Source organism: Tasmannia lanceolata, unplaced genomic scaffold (assembly GCF_043159265.1).
Source record: "Tasmannia lanceolata isolate RefF3 unplaced genomic scaffold, GAP_Taslan_0.1 ptg000020l, whole genome shotgun sequence".
Classification (NCBI taxonomy): Eukaryota; Viridiplantae; Streptophyta; class Magnoliopsida; order Canellales; family Winteraceae; genus Tasmannia; species Tasmannia lanceolata.
This window is the reverse complement of record NW_027518697.1, coordinates 12,070,113-12,085,545: the sequence shown is the minus strand read 5'-3', so window position 1 is coordinate 12,085,545 and position 15,433 is coordinate 12,070,113. Positions and strand designations below refer to the sequence as shown.

Here is a 15,433-nt window from a genome sequence, read left to right as displayed (position 1 = left end):
GATTGTTGTGATTCCTTGGCTACGAGAGATCCAAATCAAGGCCTGCTGAAAGGACTTTTTATTTGAAAAGGAAACTACTAAAAGGACTTTGGATCACTCAAGTTTGGATCCAGTATGCAGTGGTGGTTGTGCTTTGTTGTATTACAATGAGTTCATGCCCTAATAAAGCATCCCTCTATACCAAATAGCACTGAAATTAATTTTGATCATTTGCAAAGATGGCTACCAATATAATCTCGTCTCATGGCACATGGAATATGTACTTGGTGGCCGGAACAGTGAAAGGGCAACCCAATGGGTGCAAAGCCCGGTGCCAAATTGTCTCATTCACAATAATGAGGCATGCAAAAATCAAAATGATACCGCTTGTTATGTTGAAGGACAAGCAATATTGGCTACATAGCATGTCTGCCAAAAAAATAAATTCAAACGTATACACCTTTGCCATCATTGATTTGCGAATTTTTTTTTTTTTCAATTTTTAGCTACTCTTCCTCTGAGAAGTTTCCTTCTCTCTTTCACTATAGAAGCAAAAATATACAATCCAAAACAATGCTGGTCCTGGGCTTGCAAAGGACTCAAATTTCAGAAAACAGAAAAACAAATTTAGAGATTGTTTGCTCTGAATTGATCTCATGTAAATATGGATCGCTTCTTATTGATTGTCAAAAGGCCAGAGAAAATGTTCCTCATTATATCACATCAAGAACTGAACTACACCTGACAGCCAAAAAGAAAGAAAGGATAAGATGGTTCTTAAAGAAATTAGAAGAAAATCTTCGAGAACATGATAAATGCATTTTAACTCACTAGTCCACGCTGCTTGAAAACATCGAGCATTGCAACACCAATCTTCGCAGGAGACTCGACGACCGTCACACCAGCTTCTCTGAGGGTCTTGATTTTGTCCTGGGCAGTTCCTTTTCCACCAGATACGATCGCTGTGGGATGAATAAACTATTTATTTGCATGGGAAAAATATGCTTAAGATCAAAACAAGATGTCAAATCATGCCATGTTTTCCTACTTTTTAAAGATGGAAAGAAGAAAATCAGAGAGTATTCTTCTGGGGAAGTCACATAGAATCTCATCCATTCCATTCACTTCTGCACTTTGTAGTTAGTGAGGATGATTTTAATCATAGGGTTACTTTGTTATATACTACAAAAATAAGCAGATTAGAAGACGTTACAATTCTAACAATGGCGACTTCACTCATGACATGCTATCCAATATTTGATCAAAGATCCAGAACAACATGTTTACTTCATAAACTGCCTTAAATACCCAAATTTTACAGGATGATAGAGGCCAATCCGTGTAAAATTTACAGTTTCACACGTGTTAATACTAGATAAGTTTACACATAGACACCAGACAAACAGATTCATATAGTATCCCCCTAAGTTCTTTTCACAGTTGGTTTCTTAAGTAATCCTTTCATTAGTATAGATGGTAGAGATTTACCCCAAGGCCAAGCTTAAGAAAGAAAGAAAAACAGGACATGCCTTTTGCCTCAACCCCAACATTACCCATTATAGATAAATAAATCAAAACATACACCTAAAAGGAGAGTATTCTCACATTAGATACACTTCTCATTACTATATTGCTTAAGAGCATGTGACATACCTCCAGCATGACCCATACGGCGACCTGGGGGTGCAGTTAGTCCGGCGATAAAAGCAACAATCGGCTTCTGAGTTCCACTTTCCTATTTAGTTCAAAAAGTAAATTCACAGGTGAGTCTCCACTCTCCACCATTTAGACAATTAGAAACAACCCCAATATATGGGATGGAAGCAAATAAAAAAATCATTAAAAAAACCCAATAGATGGGTAGTCCCTAATCAGTAAATGTTGGAATCAAGATTCAGAACTTACCAATATAATTATAACAGTGAAGAAACCTAAACCAATGTTTATTCAAATGGCTCAAAGAATGTATGCATTACAGTATTACACAGAAAAAATCCATTTCTCAAAATCCATGCAAAGGAAGCTTTTTAAATTTTAAGCTCATCTGTTTTAAAATTGACAATTTATTATAATATGGTTGGGACAAGGTGTGTATGAGATTATGTATTTTTTGTTATTTTTAGTTGTTTGTTGTAGTTTTCTTTGTACCAAGCTGGAGTTCCATAGCATATACACTCCAGCTTGAGGGGGAGTGTTGAATAATGTATTAGGGTAGTTTAGACATTACTTGTAGTAGTTAAGGGTATTGTAGTCATTGTACATTATTGCCCTAGTTGGGGCCTATATATATATATTAACTTACCAACTTCTCCAAAGCTTAAGCTGTTGGAGAAAGGTGTTATTTATCTTTTATACTATAACACTTCCCCGCACGTGTGGCCCACTTGGCAAACATGTGGCACATGTGGTCCCACTTTGGGCCGACCATCGCGTGTGGATTTTTGCTATCCGGGAGGTTTGAACTCGAGACATTTGGCTCTGATATCATGTTACTTACCAACTTCTCCAAAAGCTTAAGCTGTTGGAGAAAGCCGTTATTTATCTTTTATACTTTAACAATATACTTCATATTTACGAGGAGCTCCCTAGTGGAGACTCTCCATCCTCACCATTCCTCTTCTTCTTCAGCTCTTCTAACCCTAACTCCATTTCTAACATATACAACTTGTAGAAAAAACTGAGAAATACCTTCTCAACATGAATCGAAAACGATAAGCAGCAAAAAACGTAAAGAAACAATGCAAAGAAATCAATCAGACAAGAAACACAAGATTTTACGTGGTTCGGCACTGCCTACGTCCACGGGGGGAAGATTTTCACTATTTCGGTCTAGGGTTAGCCAAGAAACACAAAGAAAAACCTAATCCCGCGACCCTAACATGTGGCTTATATATCAAAGCCACTACATGGAGAAATTTACCGAAATACCCTTAATGGAAAACCCAAAACTTAAATTTACCTTCCAGGGAAACCCCGACAGGGGGTGCTGCCCCCGGCACCCCAAGTGAGGTAACCGCATAGCTCGACCCACATGTGCATCGCCCACATTAGTCCGTCAAGGTCCTGTATAATGCCAGAATACAAGACATTTGCACAACAATCTCCACCTTGGCTTGGATTCTATGACCACCTGAAGATCATACTCCGTAGCGTGCTCTCTGCAACACAGCTCCGCGCCTCGTGCACATGAGGTGCCCACCCCACTCCATGGGGTGCATCACCAATCATCAACAACGGCTGATATTAGCCAAGTCCAAGCAATGCTTGAACTTGGTCGCTGGAACTGACTTTGTCAACATATCTACTACAAATGTCATCTGTATGTATTTCTTCAAGTGAAGCTCGACCCGTGTGTGCGTCGCGCACATTAGTCCGTCAGGGTCCTGTATAATGCCAGAATACAAGACATCTGCACAACACAACTAATTGAGTTTATTCATGAGGCCTTTGGAGATCATCATTACAAGAGCTTGGTACGGACAAGAATGCCATGAGCACAGGAATATATGAACAGCATATCTAACATTGGATTATCTAGACTTATCTTTCTCTTTTCCATTTTCCTGGTTTTGCATAATGTAGCTACTTCTTGGTAATAAGGACAGTGTCATGGAGGCTCACTGAGATGGCTTTTGAGAAAAAACCTTAGTTTATTACATTTCTGGTTTCCAAAATCATTACTCAACTCAACTCAACTCAACTCAACTAAGCCTTTGTCCCAAACTAATAGGGGTCGGCTAATGAATCCTTTAGAGAATTTTCATGAAGAAGGTGAAAGAATCTGCGAGGCTTAGATTGACTATGTCTGATCCTGACACTGGTTGGGTTCGTCTACATGGATCATTTTCTTCCATTCTCTCCTATCCAAGGTCATGTTCTCTGTTATGTTCCAAGCCATCAAGTCTTTCTTCACTGTTTCTACCCAAGTTGTTTTCGGTCTGCCCCTTCCTCTTTTTACTCCATCAACTTGGCATGAGTCACTTCTCACCGGAGCATCCAAAGGCCTACGTTGGATATGCCCAAACCATCTTAAGCGGTGCTCTCTCATCTTCTCCTCAATTGGTGCCACCCCACCTTTTTACGGATGTCTTCATTTTTAATTCTATCTAACCTTGTGTGGCCGCACATTCATCTAAGCATTTGCATCTCCGCTACACTCATCTTATGCACATGCTGCTTCTTGGTGGCTCAACATTCTGAGCCGTACAGCATGGCTGGCCTCACAACTGTCTTATAAAACTTTCCCTTCAACTTAGTAGGTATTTTATGGTCGCACAGAACTCCTGAAGCATACTTCCACTTCAACCAACCTGTTCTTATTCTGTGATTAACATCCTCTTATTTAGTGTTTCCAAAATCAATCATTATTGATATATTTTATATGTAGGACTAATGCACTTTATGTTTATCTAAATACATATTATCATATATGAAATAATATCTACATGATAGAATATCTACTAATTTCATGATATATATATATATATATATATATATATATATATATATGATAAAAGTGTTGGTGCGCTTGAGCGCATGCCCAAATGGTGCGCTCAAGTTGTTTAAACGTTTCCTATTGCGCTAAATGTTTGGGTCCCACATAGAGGAACCAATAGGAAACGTTTTAACAACTTGAGCGCACCATTTTGGGCGTGGCACTGAAGCGCACCAACACTTTTATAGATGTGTGCTCGTGTGCCGAGTTTTCCACAAATGCATTGTCTAACAGCTCATCTTTAACATTTAAAAAAAACATCTCATGATAACATCTATTAAATTTCGGTTTCAGTCCCAATTTCAACCTTGGCCAAAACCGAAATTTCAGCCGAAATCCGGTAATAGAAAAAAAAAGTAACATTTTATTATATCCAAAATTTCGGCCGAAATTACCGAAAATTTGGAATAATACTATATTTAAAAAAAAAATCAATTTCCCGAAATTTAGACAGAAATTTCCTAAACCCGAAATTTCAGTTTCGGTTTCAGAATTTCGGATTTCGGCCGAAATATAAAACCATGCATCTATGCCATCACCAGTGTCCATGTCCAAGTTACACGGCCAATAACACGACTACTAATGGCTTGGGTATATAGATATGCACATGAATGCACTACATAAGTTAAATATTCATAGACAACATACTCGCACAATTTTTTTCATTTGTTCTACAGCATGTGCACAAGTTAAAAGTGGTACAAAGAGAGAATGCAAAACATCCCATTTTAGGGTACAAAAAGAAAATTCTCGAGGCAGGAAATATAATTTTATATCTAATGATTTTAAAAAACACCATCCAAAATAATCATAAACAAAAATATCAAAATGTAACCAATTTCAGAAAGATCTGAATCTTAAGAAATGTATGTTACTCATATGTGGTAGTTTACTAAACACAAACGATGGCTCACTTATTTAGGTAGCAATATAATAACTAAGCATTGTGGTAAATAAAAATAACATAAAATAATAATCCCCCTACAACATAGTCTCTAAATAATGCATAGAGCCATTGAAAGTATGGTCAAGAAGAAGGGCACGCTTTTTTTTTCTATGATAAATAGAAAATTTTATAAAAAGAAAAAGAAAAAGAAAAAGATTATTACTATAAGAACAGAGTAAAGCATTTCAAACAGTGACATAAAATGTCTAATTCACAACATTGGTGTTACTGAACTTGCAAAACTTGTCCAATCAACTCAAATATGTACACATAGAATGTGAGAATCGGAATGCAAAAAGATCATCTCCTCTTACAAAAATACTTAAATTTAATCAATCTCAATCATCAATACCTTGATTAGAGCTGCCGCATCCTCTTCTGCAGTTCCTCCAATCTCACCGATAAGAACAATACCTGAAAAGCAGAAAGCAGCAGCATATGAGATAAAGACTACTACGAAACTTGAGTTACAATTCAATCTTCAGGAACGACTCAAAATATGAGAAGTTTGCAGCATGTGTTCTTTTAACCACCGAACATATTCCAGGCGATAGAACATGGAAACAAACATGTTGCGGCTTATTTCTTCGATCAAAAAAAAAAACAGCCATAGTAAAGGAACAGAACCAAACAAAGAACTTATATTTAGCTAAACGAAAAAATGTAATTGGGGATATATTTATAAGAAGGTATATATATCAGGGCTTTAAAATGCATCGCATATCAAGAGGCATGCATGGCGAAGCATATATCATCCAATCCTATCTATTGGTATTAATGCCAATTGCATCAAACCTTTACTTTATGAAACACAAATCAAATCAGCCACATGTGAATTTGGTCCCTAGTAAACTGAAATATTTCACACTCAGGTCACATGTATAACAATTAAAAATGTCAAAAGAAGACCCACATGGAAAAGATTGTCTACTGAGAGAAGGCTAATGGGGTCACTAGTTCCTTGTTCATTGAGAAAAGGACTCAATAATATAAAACCCCTTCGCTCCTTTATTTTGATACAGAAACTATATGTTCTATATATTCTACATATGAACAGCTTTAGAGTCCCAACAATCATAACAGCAAGATGTCGGGTTCATGCATGAGGGATGTGTACATCCAAAAAATAGCAATTATACCATAGACATACATAAGAAGCCTGACTCAGGCCCTTCCATATGACATCAATGTGATCCAGACCCTCCATCAGGGTCCACCTTAATATAGCATGAAGATAACTCCAATTAAACATCCCAAGGCATTCAATCAGAGTTAATTTTTTCCTTAACCATAATTTATAACCACTAATGGGACAGTTGGGAAATCATTGGCTAAGGGTGATCTCAGGCTAAGTCATCTCTGACATCATGCGGGTGAAAAATGAACAAAGTGGAAAACATAAATACTACTTTATTAAAATAGAAATTGAGAAAATCCAATTATAGAGGAATGCATGAGAACATGTACATCTAAGAAACAGTACTCAACTCAACTCAACTCAACAAAGCCTTTGTCCCAAACTAGGTGGGGTCAGCTACATCTAAGAAACAGTGTTAACGCAAAAACTAGGAAATAGTAGGCCTAGTTTATTAGCAAAAATTATTCTCTACAAAAATTATTCTGTAGAACCATGCATCCCTTTTTTTATATTAGCAATGATCATTATATAAGGAAGAAAAGAGCAAGCCCCAAAGATCTAGACCTCGGCCAAAATAAAAGAATAAAAAATTGTAAAACAGAGATAAAAGGAGAAAATTAGGGATTGAGCCTCTAGCTCAACGGTCAAGGCTTTGTTCTTTGACCTAGAGGTCGGGGGTTCGATCCTAACATAACTACCAAAAAAAAGGAGAAAATTGAAAAATCCACAAAACCCTAAGAGGGAAGAAAATCGAAAAGCTCCACGCACGGCCTATTGACTCCAGATTGGACCAACTGGTCTGTATCACTACTGGCGGACCTCCACACATGCCAAAACCAAACCCTGTGCCTCCCAATTCTCTCCTGTATTTCTTCTGCTGCATCAAGGGTTTTGAGCATTAACGTTCATCCATCTGATTATGTTAAGAGAATCTCCTTCCATAACGAACTAAAATCAATCAATTGAATGCCACGCAAAATTTCTAGCTCCTCCGCTTCGTTTGAGTCCCTATATCTGACAGGACCTGAGAAGGCCCACTTAATTGCTCCTGTTCTCTAAGGACTCCCCTACTCCTGCTATATTGGAATGAATCAGGTTTCATATCTACAAAAACCATTTACTTGAAGAAGAACCATTTTTCTATTTCTAATAAGTGACCATTTTAAGAAAAAAAATCCTCTTAACTTTTAAACAAGTATTCTAAAAAATATGAATCACATAGATCTTTCTAATTGGTTGGGACTTCATTCCCAACCTACCTTCCTCGACCTCTCAACAATTCATTCTATAGGGCGAGAGTGAAAGCCCCCTATCAGTAAGTCACTACATGTGCTCTACAGGCCGCACTCAATCTTTCTTCCCAAACGAGCCCATTTCTCTTGATTTGGAAGCCAGACTAATAAGGGCGTTGCGTTCGGTTCGAAAGGCATGGTTTTCTACGGTCGCCCCCCCTCTCACTAGTCCGGCTAGCTAGTGAGCGTCTTTCAGGCGGGACGCAGGCCTCCATTAAGAGCTCACTGCAGAAATTATTGATAGTTCATAGTTCCACATTAGTTGAAACTCGCCAAAAATGGACGAAGTTTACAATTTGGTGCAGATTATCTTTGAGAAAATACTACATCACTTGACAATGAAGGGTTCAGTAGAGTTTACCTTCAGTCTGAGGGTCCACAAGGAACTTCTTCATGCAATCAACGAAGTTTGTTCCATTAAAAGGATCACCACCAATACCTACACAAGTCGATTGTCCGAGGCCCACAGCAGTTGTTTGGAAAACCTGCCAAGCAAATAGCAAATCCAATCACATTGTGTAAATACATTTCCTTGCGATCAAAAGATTAGCGTAGATTAAACCATACCGCTTCGTAAGTCAAGGTACCAGATCGAGAAACTATTCCTATGCGCCCGGGTTTATGAATATACCCAGGCATGATTCCAATTTTGCATTCACCTGGCTTGATAATACCAGGGCAATTCGGTCCAATCAGTCGAGTTTTGGTTTGCTTGTTAATAGCAGCTTTCACCCGTACCTAAGATTTGGCAAAAATAATTCAGGGCTACCCAAGGGAAATGAAATGCATACATAGAATGGGCAGTAAAATAGACAAACGGGCCATTCAAAAAATAAGACAAATAGCATATAAATAAAATAACCATATGTTCGTCCTTTAATAAAAGGAAGAAGAATTCTAGACTGAAGGGCGCCCTTGTAAAAATGGGGAGAAAGGGCGCTCTTATTGGCAGCATATCACCATTCTATTTGACTTTTTACCATCATTAATGCAAGATGGGGCGCCCCCTCTCACCTCATTTTTGCAAGGGCACCCATCACTTTAGCATTCCTCTAAAAAAAAAGAAGAATAAACACCAACTATAGTTATTTCAAAATTCAAATAACTCCTTTGTAAAATACTTGACATCCATATTAATCGCTACACATGCAATGGTGACTAGTAATTGGCTATTTATGCATGTAGATCACTGGTGAAATGACCAAAGTGCCCCTCACCCAAGTCAGTCTAAGACTAAGCAAACAGAAGGCAAAATGAAAATAAATATAAGGCCCTAACCCAAGGTGTACACACGACGTCTATGATGCTCAAGTGCACTTGCACTCATAGAGTGAACATAATGGAGGAGCACATACACATGACACTGACAGACCTCATAATTTGTAAACATTATGTTTCTAGATTATGCAAAAATGAAAAGAATGATATAGTACTTATACTACACGTAGAAATAACCTTCCAACTGACATGAAACCAGTGTTTCAAAATGCGGATGGTAGCAAAAATGCAGCCAAAGCAAATCCTAGTCGACTTAGCACGATGGGACAGAGTATCATTTGACACGGCTTAGGTATTCGGCTGATGCTCATGCAGCTGAGTACTCAGTTGACGCGGTTATAAATTGAGGGAGAAAAGAATTTTGATAGAAAAATGACTGTGTTACCCTTACTTAGTGGCAAATGACTAAAAAAACAAGGAAAGACCACAAAATTACCACACTACGACTACATGTGTAAATGAACTAATGGAACAAACCAATGCTAAGGAGACATATCGGCAGATGTAGTGAATCCCAGAGGATGCTCCTGCATCACTGCATAACATAGGATAAACCTAGAAACTATAGATAATTTTCTCTACCTCCTTTCCTAATAAGTAAAACATCATTTACCTTAGAAGGTAAGTCAATCCTTATCCAACTCCAGTAAATCTGTCAACTTCTCAATTTTTATCAATTACCAGCAAATCTACAAAATGAGCTTCCATTCAAGCAAAAATGTACCAAAACCTTAACAAATCTACGAACTCATGCAAATCTACAAGATACATACGCAAATGTTCCAACCCATACAAATCTTCACATGCTGAGATATGATAACGTCATCTCAACAACATAGCCGCTGAAGACATCAAAGTGCATTTTCGGAGCATTGTTTGAAGTACAAGCAAAGAAAGATGTTACACTCAGTCTTTAGCTCTAAGCCAGAGACATGTTCACAAACACCAGTCAATCTTTCACAGGAAATAAGGTTGCTGACTGAACAGTCTCACATGTCAAACCCTAAGAAGCTCAACAATTTAAATATTACGACTCAGTGCCCATCTATCATATTCCACACTCCATGATACAGAAGATGTGAGAGCTATGTTGCATCAATATGGATACGAGTGTCGGAATCCGAACGGGCATCGAGAATCGGATTCGCAACCCTCAAAAATAAAGATTCATGAATTCACCAAAATATGTCAATCAATTATCAAATTTTAATTATTTTTATTTGAATGGTTTCTCAAATTTTAATTATAATAATTAATATATTGAAATTTAAATAAGTAAATATAATGTTTTATTTTCATATAAAAACTTACAATTATGATGGATAAAGCTAAAAAAATGTAGTAATTCTAAAGTTGCGGTAGCATTATTAAAAAATAATAATAATAATAATAAAAGGGATCTAGAAGTGTCACCATGAATCTTGAAGTATTAGAATTCAAGACATTCCGACATGGGTACCTAGCCCATTCAGCAGAATCTGTGTAAAATAGAGTGAGAGCTTCTTCTAATCCAACTTATGAGGCACTGTTGGGTGTTAAAAGAGGTAGAGAAAGTAGGGATAAATACGCACCACTTAATATGATAATACCCAGATTACACTAAGATGAAAGCAAACTATTTAAAGGCTATAACGCGGATAAGATTATGTCAGCACTTTATCTTTTTCACATGTGCGGTTGGGGCCTCAACCCCAGAACATAGAAAATATCTTCAAATACCAGCAAGTCATCCAACTATAGAAGCAAATACATTTTGATGATTTTTTTTGCAAGCTAACATTCTTAAGTTCTAAGTCTCAACAGTCAGATCGGAGTTAAAGAGAAATTTACCGAAATGTAAGAAGAAAATAACACAAAAATAGAAGTGTTCCAGATGAAAAAAGCAGCACAAATAAGAAAAGTCAGTTTACCATGTCATGTTGAGGGATTCCTTCGGTGATGCACACAATCAGGTCCAACTCAGCTTCCATCGCCTCCATAATAGCTGCAGCGGCAAATGGAGGGGGAACATAAATGACGGATGCATTTGCCTTTGTCTCAGCTTTTGCTTCTGCAACTGTGTTAAAGACAGGAAGTCCTAAGTGTTCTGTTCCACCTTTCTTCGGTGTCACCCCACCAACCTGTTTTAAGCAGATGCAAAAGAATAAAAATCTCACATTAAATTAGGCCAATCTCATTTTAAGTTAAAATAATGCAAAATGCCCTACTATAAGCAAAATATTGAAGCATTGCAATACTAAGAATTGGTTCCATAGGAATGTGTGTCTTCTATCATGTAAGAATGGATGAGGAATACCAAAAGTAGCATATTATGTTCAACCACCTTTCAACAATTCCATTGTGAATGTCACAAATGTATGGCGTCCGTGCCCCTCATACTTTTGGGTCCGTAGGGAAAAGAAAATGGACAATTTCTTCTGGTCAAACAATGACACAAAAATGCTATTCAAGGTTTTGTGCAGTAGTGAATATGGAAGCCCTGGACTTGAAAGATATGCAGCATTATGGACACTTTTAAAGTTTTGTACCTGACTTAAACCCTATGCCAGATAATGGATGTAGATCTCCTAAAAAGATCGCACATAGAAGAAAGAATTAAATGGATTTCAGGAAGTAAAAAAAAACCGATTAGACTAAGTACAGGATGGACATATGGATAAAGGATTAAAGGAGAATCTTCAGTTCTCTGCTGGATTATTCATATATCATGTACATCTTACGGAGTGCCTCGGCTATACTCAAAGTTTCGAGGAACATGAAGGCTATACACTTGTACTTTATTCATCTCAGTGACAAAATTCAAGATGCCTACACTAGCAAGATCCTCTCTATTATCAACCCAAGAAACCACAAATAAGGGGCAAAAACATAGGCAAGATTAGGGCTTTCTCTTGCTATTACCAGCCCAACCACGTGTATGGGTTAGTGACTACATGGGTACCTTTTTTTATTCTAGCCAAAGGGAGCTACTCACTTCTCTTTAGTCAGGATCCTATCCAACTTTTGTGCACTATGAACAAATTTAGATATGTCATTTACCATTAGTGATTTTACAAGTCACCCTAGAGTGTTAAAATAGAAACTTACATTTAACTAGATTTTTTTTTCTATTTCTTAGTGGTCGAGCTTAGTGAAGAGTATTTAGTTGCTAATATTAGGAGTTTGGCTAGGAATGAGACAGGAACCCATCCTTTAGAAGGAGATTCTAGGTTTAGGAAATCGATGATATTTCTCAGCTTATGGACATGTTGAACAACTTCATTTGGGTCAATCACAAGGATCGTAGGTTCTGGTCGAGACTTGTGAACAATGGATAGACTGATGAAGACATCTGAGTAAGATCCATGTATCTAATGCTAGTAAGGGAGGAAACAACAGGGGTTAAGATGGCGGCTATTTGGTCAATTCCAGCTCCTCCTAGAGTTCTAGGATTCTGTTGGACAGTGGGGCTGGAAAAAAATCCTCACCATTCACCAGCTTATTAATCGAAAACGAAGATTACAGAATAGTTGTAGCATGTGGCCGGGGCAGAAGAATCAGTCAGCCATCTTCTCATTCACTTCCCAACAGCTGCAGAAATCTAAAACCATTTTTTTTTTCTTTGCTTGGCTGTCAATGGGTGAAGCGAAAATCGATTGTCATTCACTGCAACATGGAAGGTTTTGTCCTGATTGGTAAGAGGAAGAATGATATGGAACCAATGATCACCTGCTATTTTATGGACAATTTGGTTTGAGAGGAATAGATGGATCTTTAAAAGAAAAGCTTCAAGCATTGTGGTGTTGAAAAGGAAGGTGATTGGCCGGTCGGTGGAGAGGGCATTGTTGATGAATTGCTTCAAGGGTATGCAAGTGTCTAAGGTCATAAGGAAGTGGAAGTTTTATTTGAATAGTGCTGCTCCCAAGATTAAGATTGTGTCGAGGTGGAAACCCCACAATTGGGGTCTATAAAATTGAATGTTGAGGGTTTAAGTTGGGTAAATCCAGGTAGAGAAAGAGTTGGAGGAATCATACGAGATGGAAATGATGAGATAAGGGCTCATATATGCAGGTCCAGTGGGTGAGAGGAACTCCACCGAAGCAGAAGCCCTGGCCTCTTAGGCAGGGAGTAAGACTTCTTATACCATTAAGTGAGTAATCATTTAAATAAAAAGTGACTCTTTAATTGACATAAGATAGTGCAGATAGGGGGTGGGTTTCCCTCTGAAGATATAGGGGTGCAACTCGAGTCGGGTTGAGGCCATCCCGAATCCAACCCAAGGAACCATTTACTCGACCCGACCCGAATTCCAACCCGATGAGGTTCAACCCAACCCGAGTCCAACCCAATTTTTTAAGCTTTAAATGATTAAAAAAAAATGCCGGGTTTCACTCGGAGCGGGCTGCCCGAGCCCTCAACCCAAACCCAACCCGGATTAGGAAACCCGAACCCGACCCAAATGTTACCCAACCCGACTCAACTTTTTTTCGCGTTGAACCCGACCATTGCACCCCTAAGAAGATAGCAGACGTATTTGAAGAGATACTAAAAAGATTTGAGGGTCATTGCATTCAATTACATTATGTGAAGAGAGAAGCTAATGCAGAGATTGACAGACTAGGCATCTTGTTCCATCTGATCATTAGAGATCAGATACCATTTAGATTTATTGATTGCAAATGTCATTTCGTGGGTTAAAGGCACGAGCATTGGACCATGGAGAATAGCTAAGTTTTTTTTTTATGAGATTAGTTCTATGATTAACAATAGTTTCCTTTATTTTGTTTTATGTCCCTCAGTGCCAATGATCTAGTGGGTCGGTTGGCTAAATCCAGGACGTTGAGGGACTCAGTCCCTCCAATGATCTAGGATTTTTTTTGTTCAAAACAAATCTCCTTTTGCTCTGATTATAGTTATCTTTCTTTCTTTTTAAAATGACTTTATGCTACCAACACAACAATATAACAAACAAACTGAAAACCCTAAAATCACAAATCCAGATCTATCAGCTAAACCCTTCAAATAAAGGTAAAAAAAAACACTAGCACATTTAAGTGCCAACACGATAGCTTACAAACCAAGCTAGGTCAAAAAATAAAATAGAGATTCTTATCTAAGATCCGTGAATAAACTAAAACTACCAAAGAAAAACATAATAGGACAAAAAGAAGAAGAGATCGGAATTGGAAAAAAGAAGAAGTTATATACCATTTTGGTACCGTATTCGATGGCTTGCTCGGTGTGAAAGGTACCATTTTTGCCTGTAATTCCTTGGCAGATAACTCTCGTGTTCTTATCAACAAAAACGGCTGGAGGAGGAGCCGGCGCAGCTGCGTAGCGGCGCGACTGGGAAGAAAGAGAAGGGGGTGTGTTGTGAGGACTGAGCCTTGTGGCTAACGAGCCGATAACTTTGGCGGCTTGACGAGCCATTTGGTTTCTCTTCTCTTCTCTTCTCTTCTGCTCTATGGAAATGAAAAAGGCAGAGAATATGCTTAGAAGGAATACGAGAGAGAGGGTTTAGGGTGAATGACTTTTCAAGGTTTTGCAGCCCTCGAAGACTTTTCAAAGTTTATATGAGCCAAACATTGGAAACAAATGAGGAAAGAAAAATTCAGAATAATATTTTCCACCAGGAAAATATTACTTTCTGTAATTTTCTTTTCTCTAAATCCAAACATGCCCTTAGACTTCTTCTCTAGTCTCTACTATCGTGTATAAGATGGACCCTACCACTATGGTCAAGGTTTAATGAAGATACATATATATTGATTTGGGCCGGGATTGGTCATAAAGTTGATCTTAGGTAGTCCTAGAATAATGTCAATTGGATAGTAATAGAAGTGGAGTGCTTTGGTAGGGCATGACTCTTCCTAATAAGAGAAGACAAAAGTTTGGTGGGGCCCACCTTTGAGTGATCTAGACCATCCATTTGAGAGGCCATATGTAATTTGGGGGGCCCATCTGATTATGTCCGACGATGCGCATACCCCCTATAAAAACTAGGGGTGCAACTTGGTTCAGTTGAGCCTGAATCCAATGGGTTCAACCCGATTTTGGCTTGGGTTGAGTTGAGAAAAGCCAAACCGATTAAATTTTAGGTTGGGTTAGGGTTGAGGCCTTGGGCAACTTGACCCGAACCCGAGTGTGACTATGGTCCTCTAATTTGCTAACCTGACCCAACTGGACTCGATTTGGAAAAAAAATGGGTTAGACTAGTCAGGTTATGGTGGAGAGATTAGATGCGAGCTGGGATAGGGTTGACCATCCGCAGCCGAGGTTGGGGCGGCATAGGGTTGAGGGAATGCAATCTCGAGTTGGGCTAGGGT

The 15,433-nt window shown here is 38.3% G+C and overlaps 1 protein-coding gene across 2 annotated transcripts; it reads right to left on the bottom strand.

Annotated features, from left to right (window-relative positions):
- Positions 1 to 343: 343 nt before the first annotated feature.
- LOC143854136 (succinate--CoA ligase [ADP-forming] subunit alpha-2, mitochondrial) lies at positions 344 to 14,661 on the bottom strand. Of its 2 annotated transcripts, XM_077363942.1 has the most exons (8): positions 14,316 to 14,661; positions 11,039 to 11,248; positions 8,418 to 8,588; positions 8,212 to 8,335; positions 5,773 to 5,834; positions 1,633 to 1,714; positions 811 to 941; positions 344 to 720 (listed from the first exon to the last, which is right to left on the bottom strand). In XM_077363942.1, exons 1-8 carry the CDS (start codon positions 14,535 to 14,537, stop codon positions 715 to 717), a joined length of 1,008 nt encoding a protein of 335 aa, XP_077220057.1. In that variant the 5' UTR covers positions 14,538 to 14,661; the 3' UTR covers positions 344 to 714. The 2 variants fall into 2 exon arrangements, with proteins under 2 accessions (XP_077220057.1, XP_077220056.1); XM_077363941.1 differs by lacking the exon at positions 344 to 720 and having other exon boundaries at positions 802 to 941.
- Positions 14,662 to 15,433: the final 772 nt, after the last annotated feature.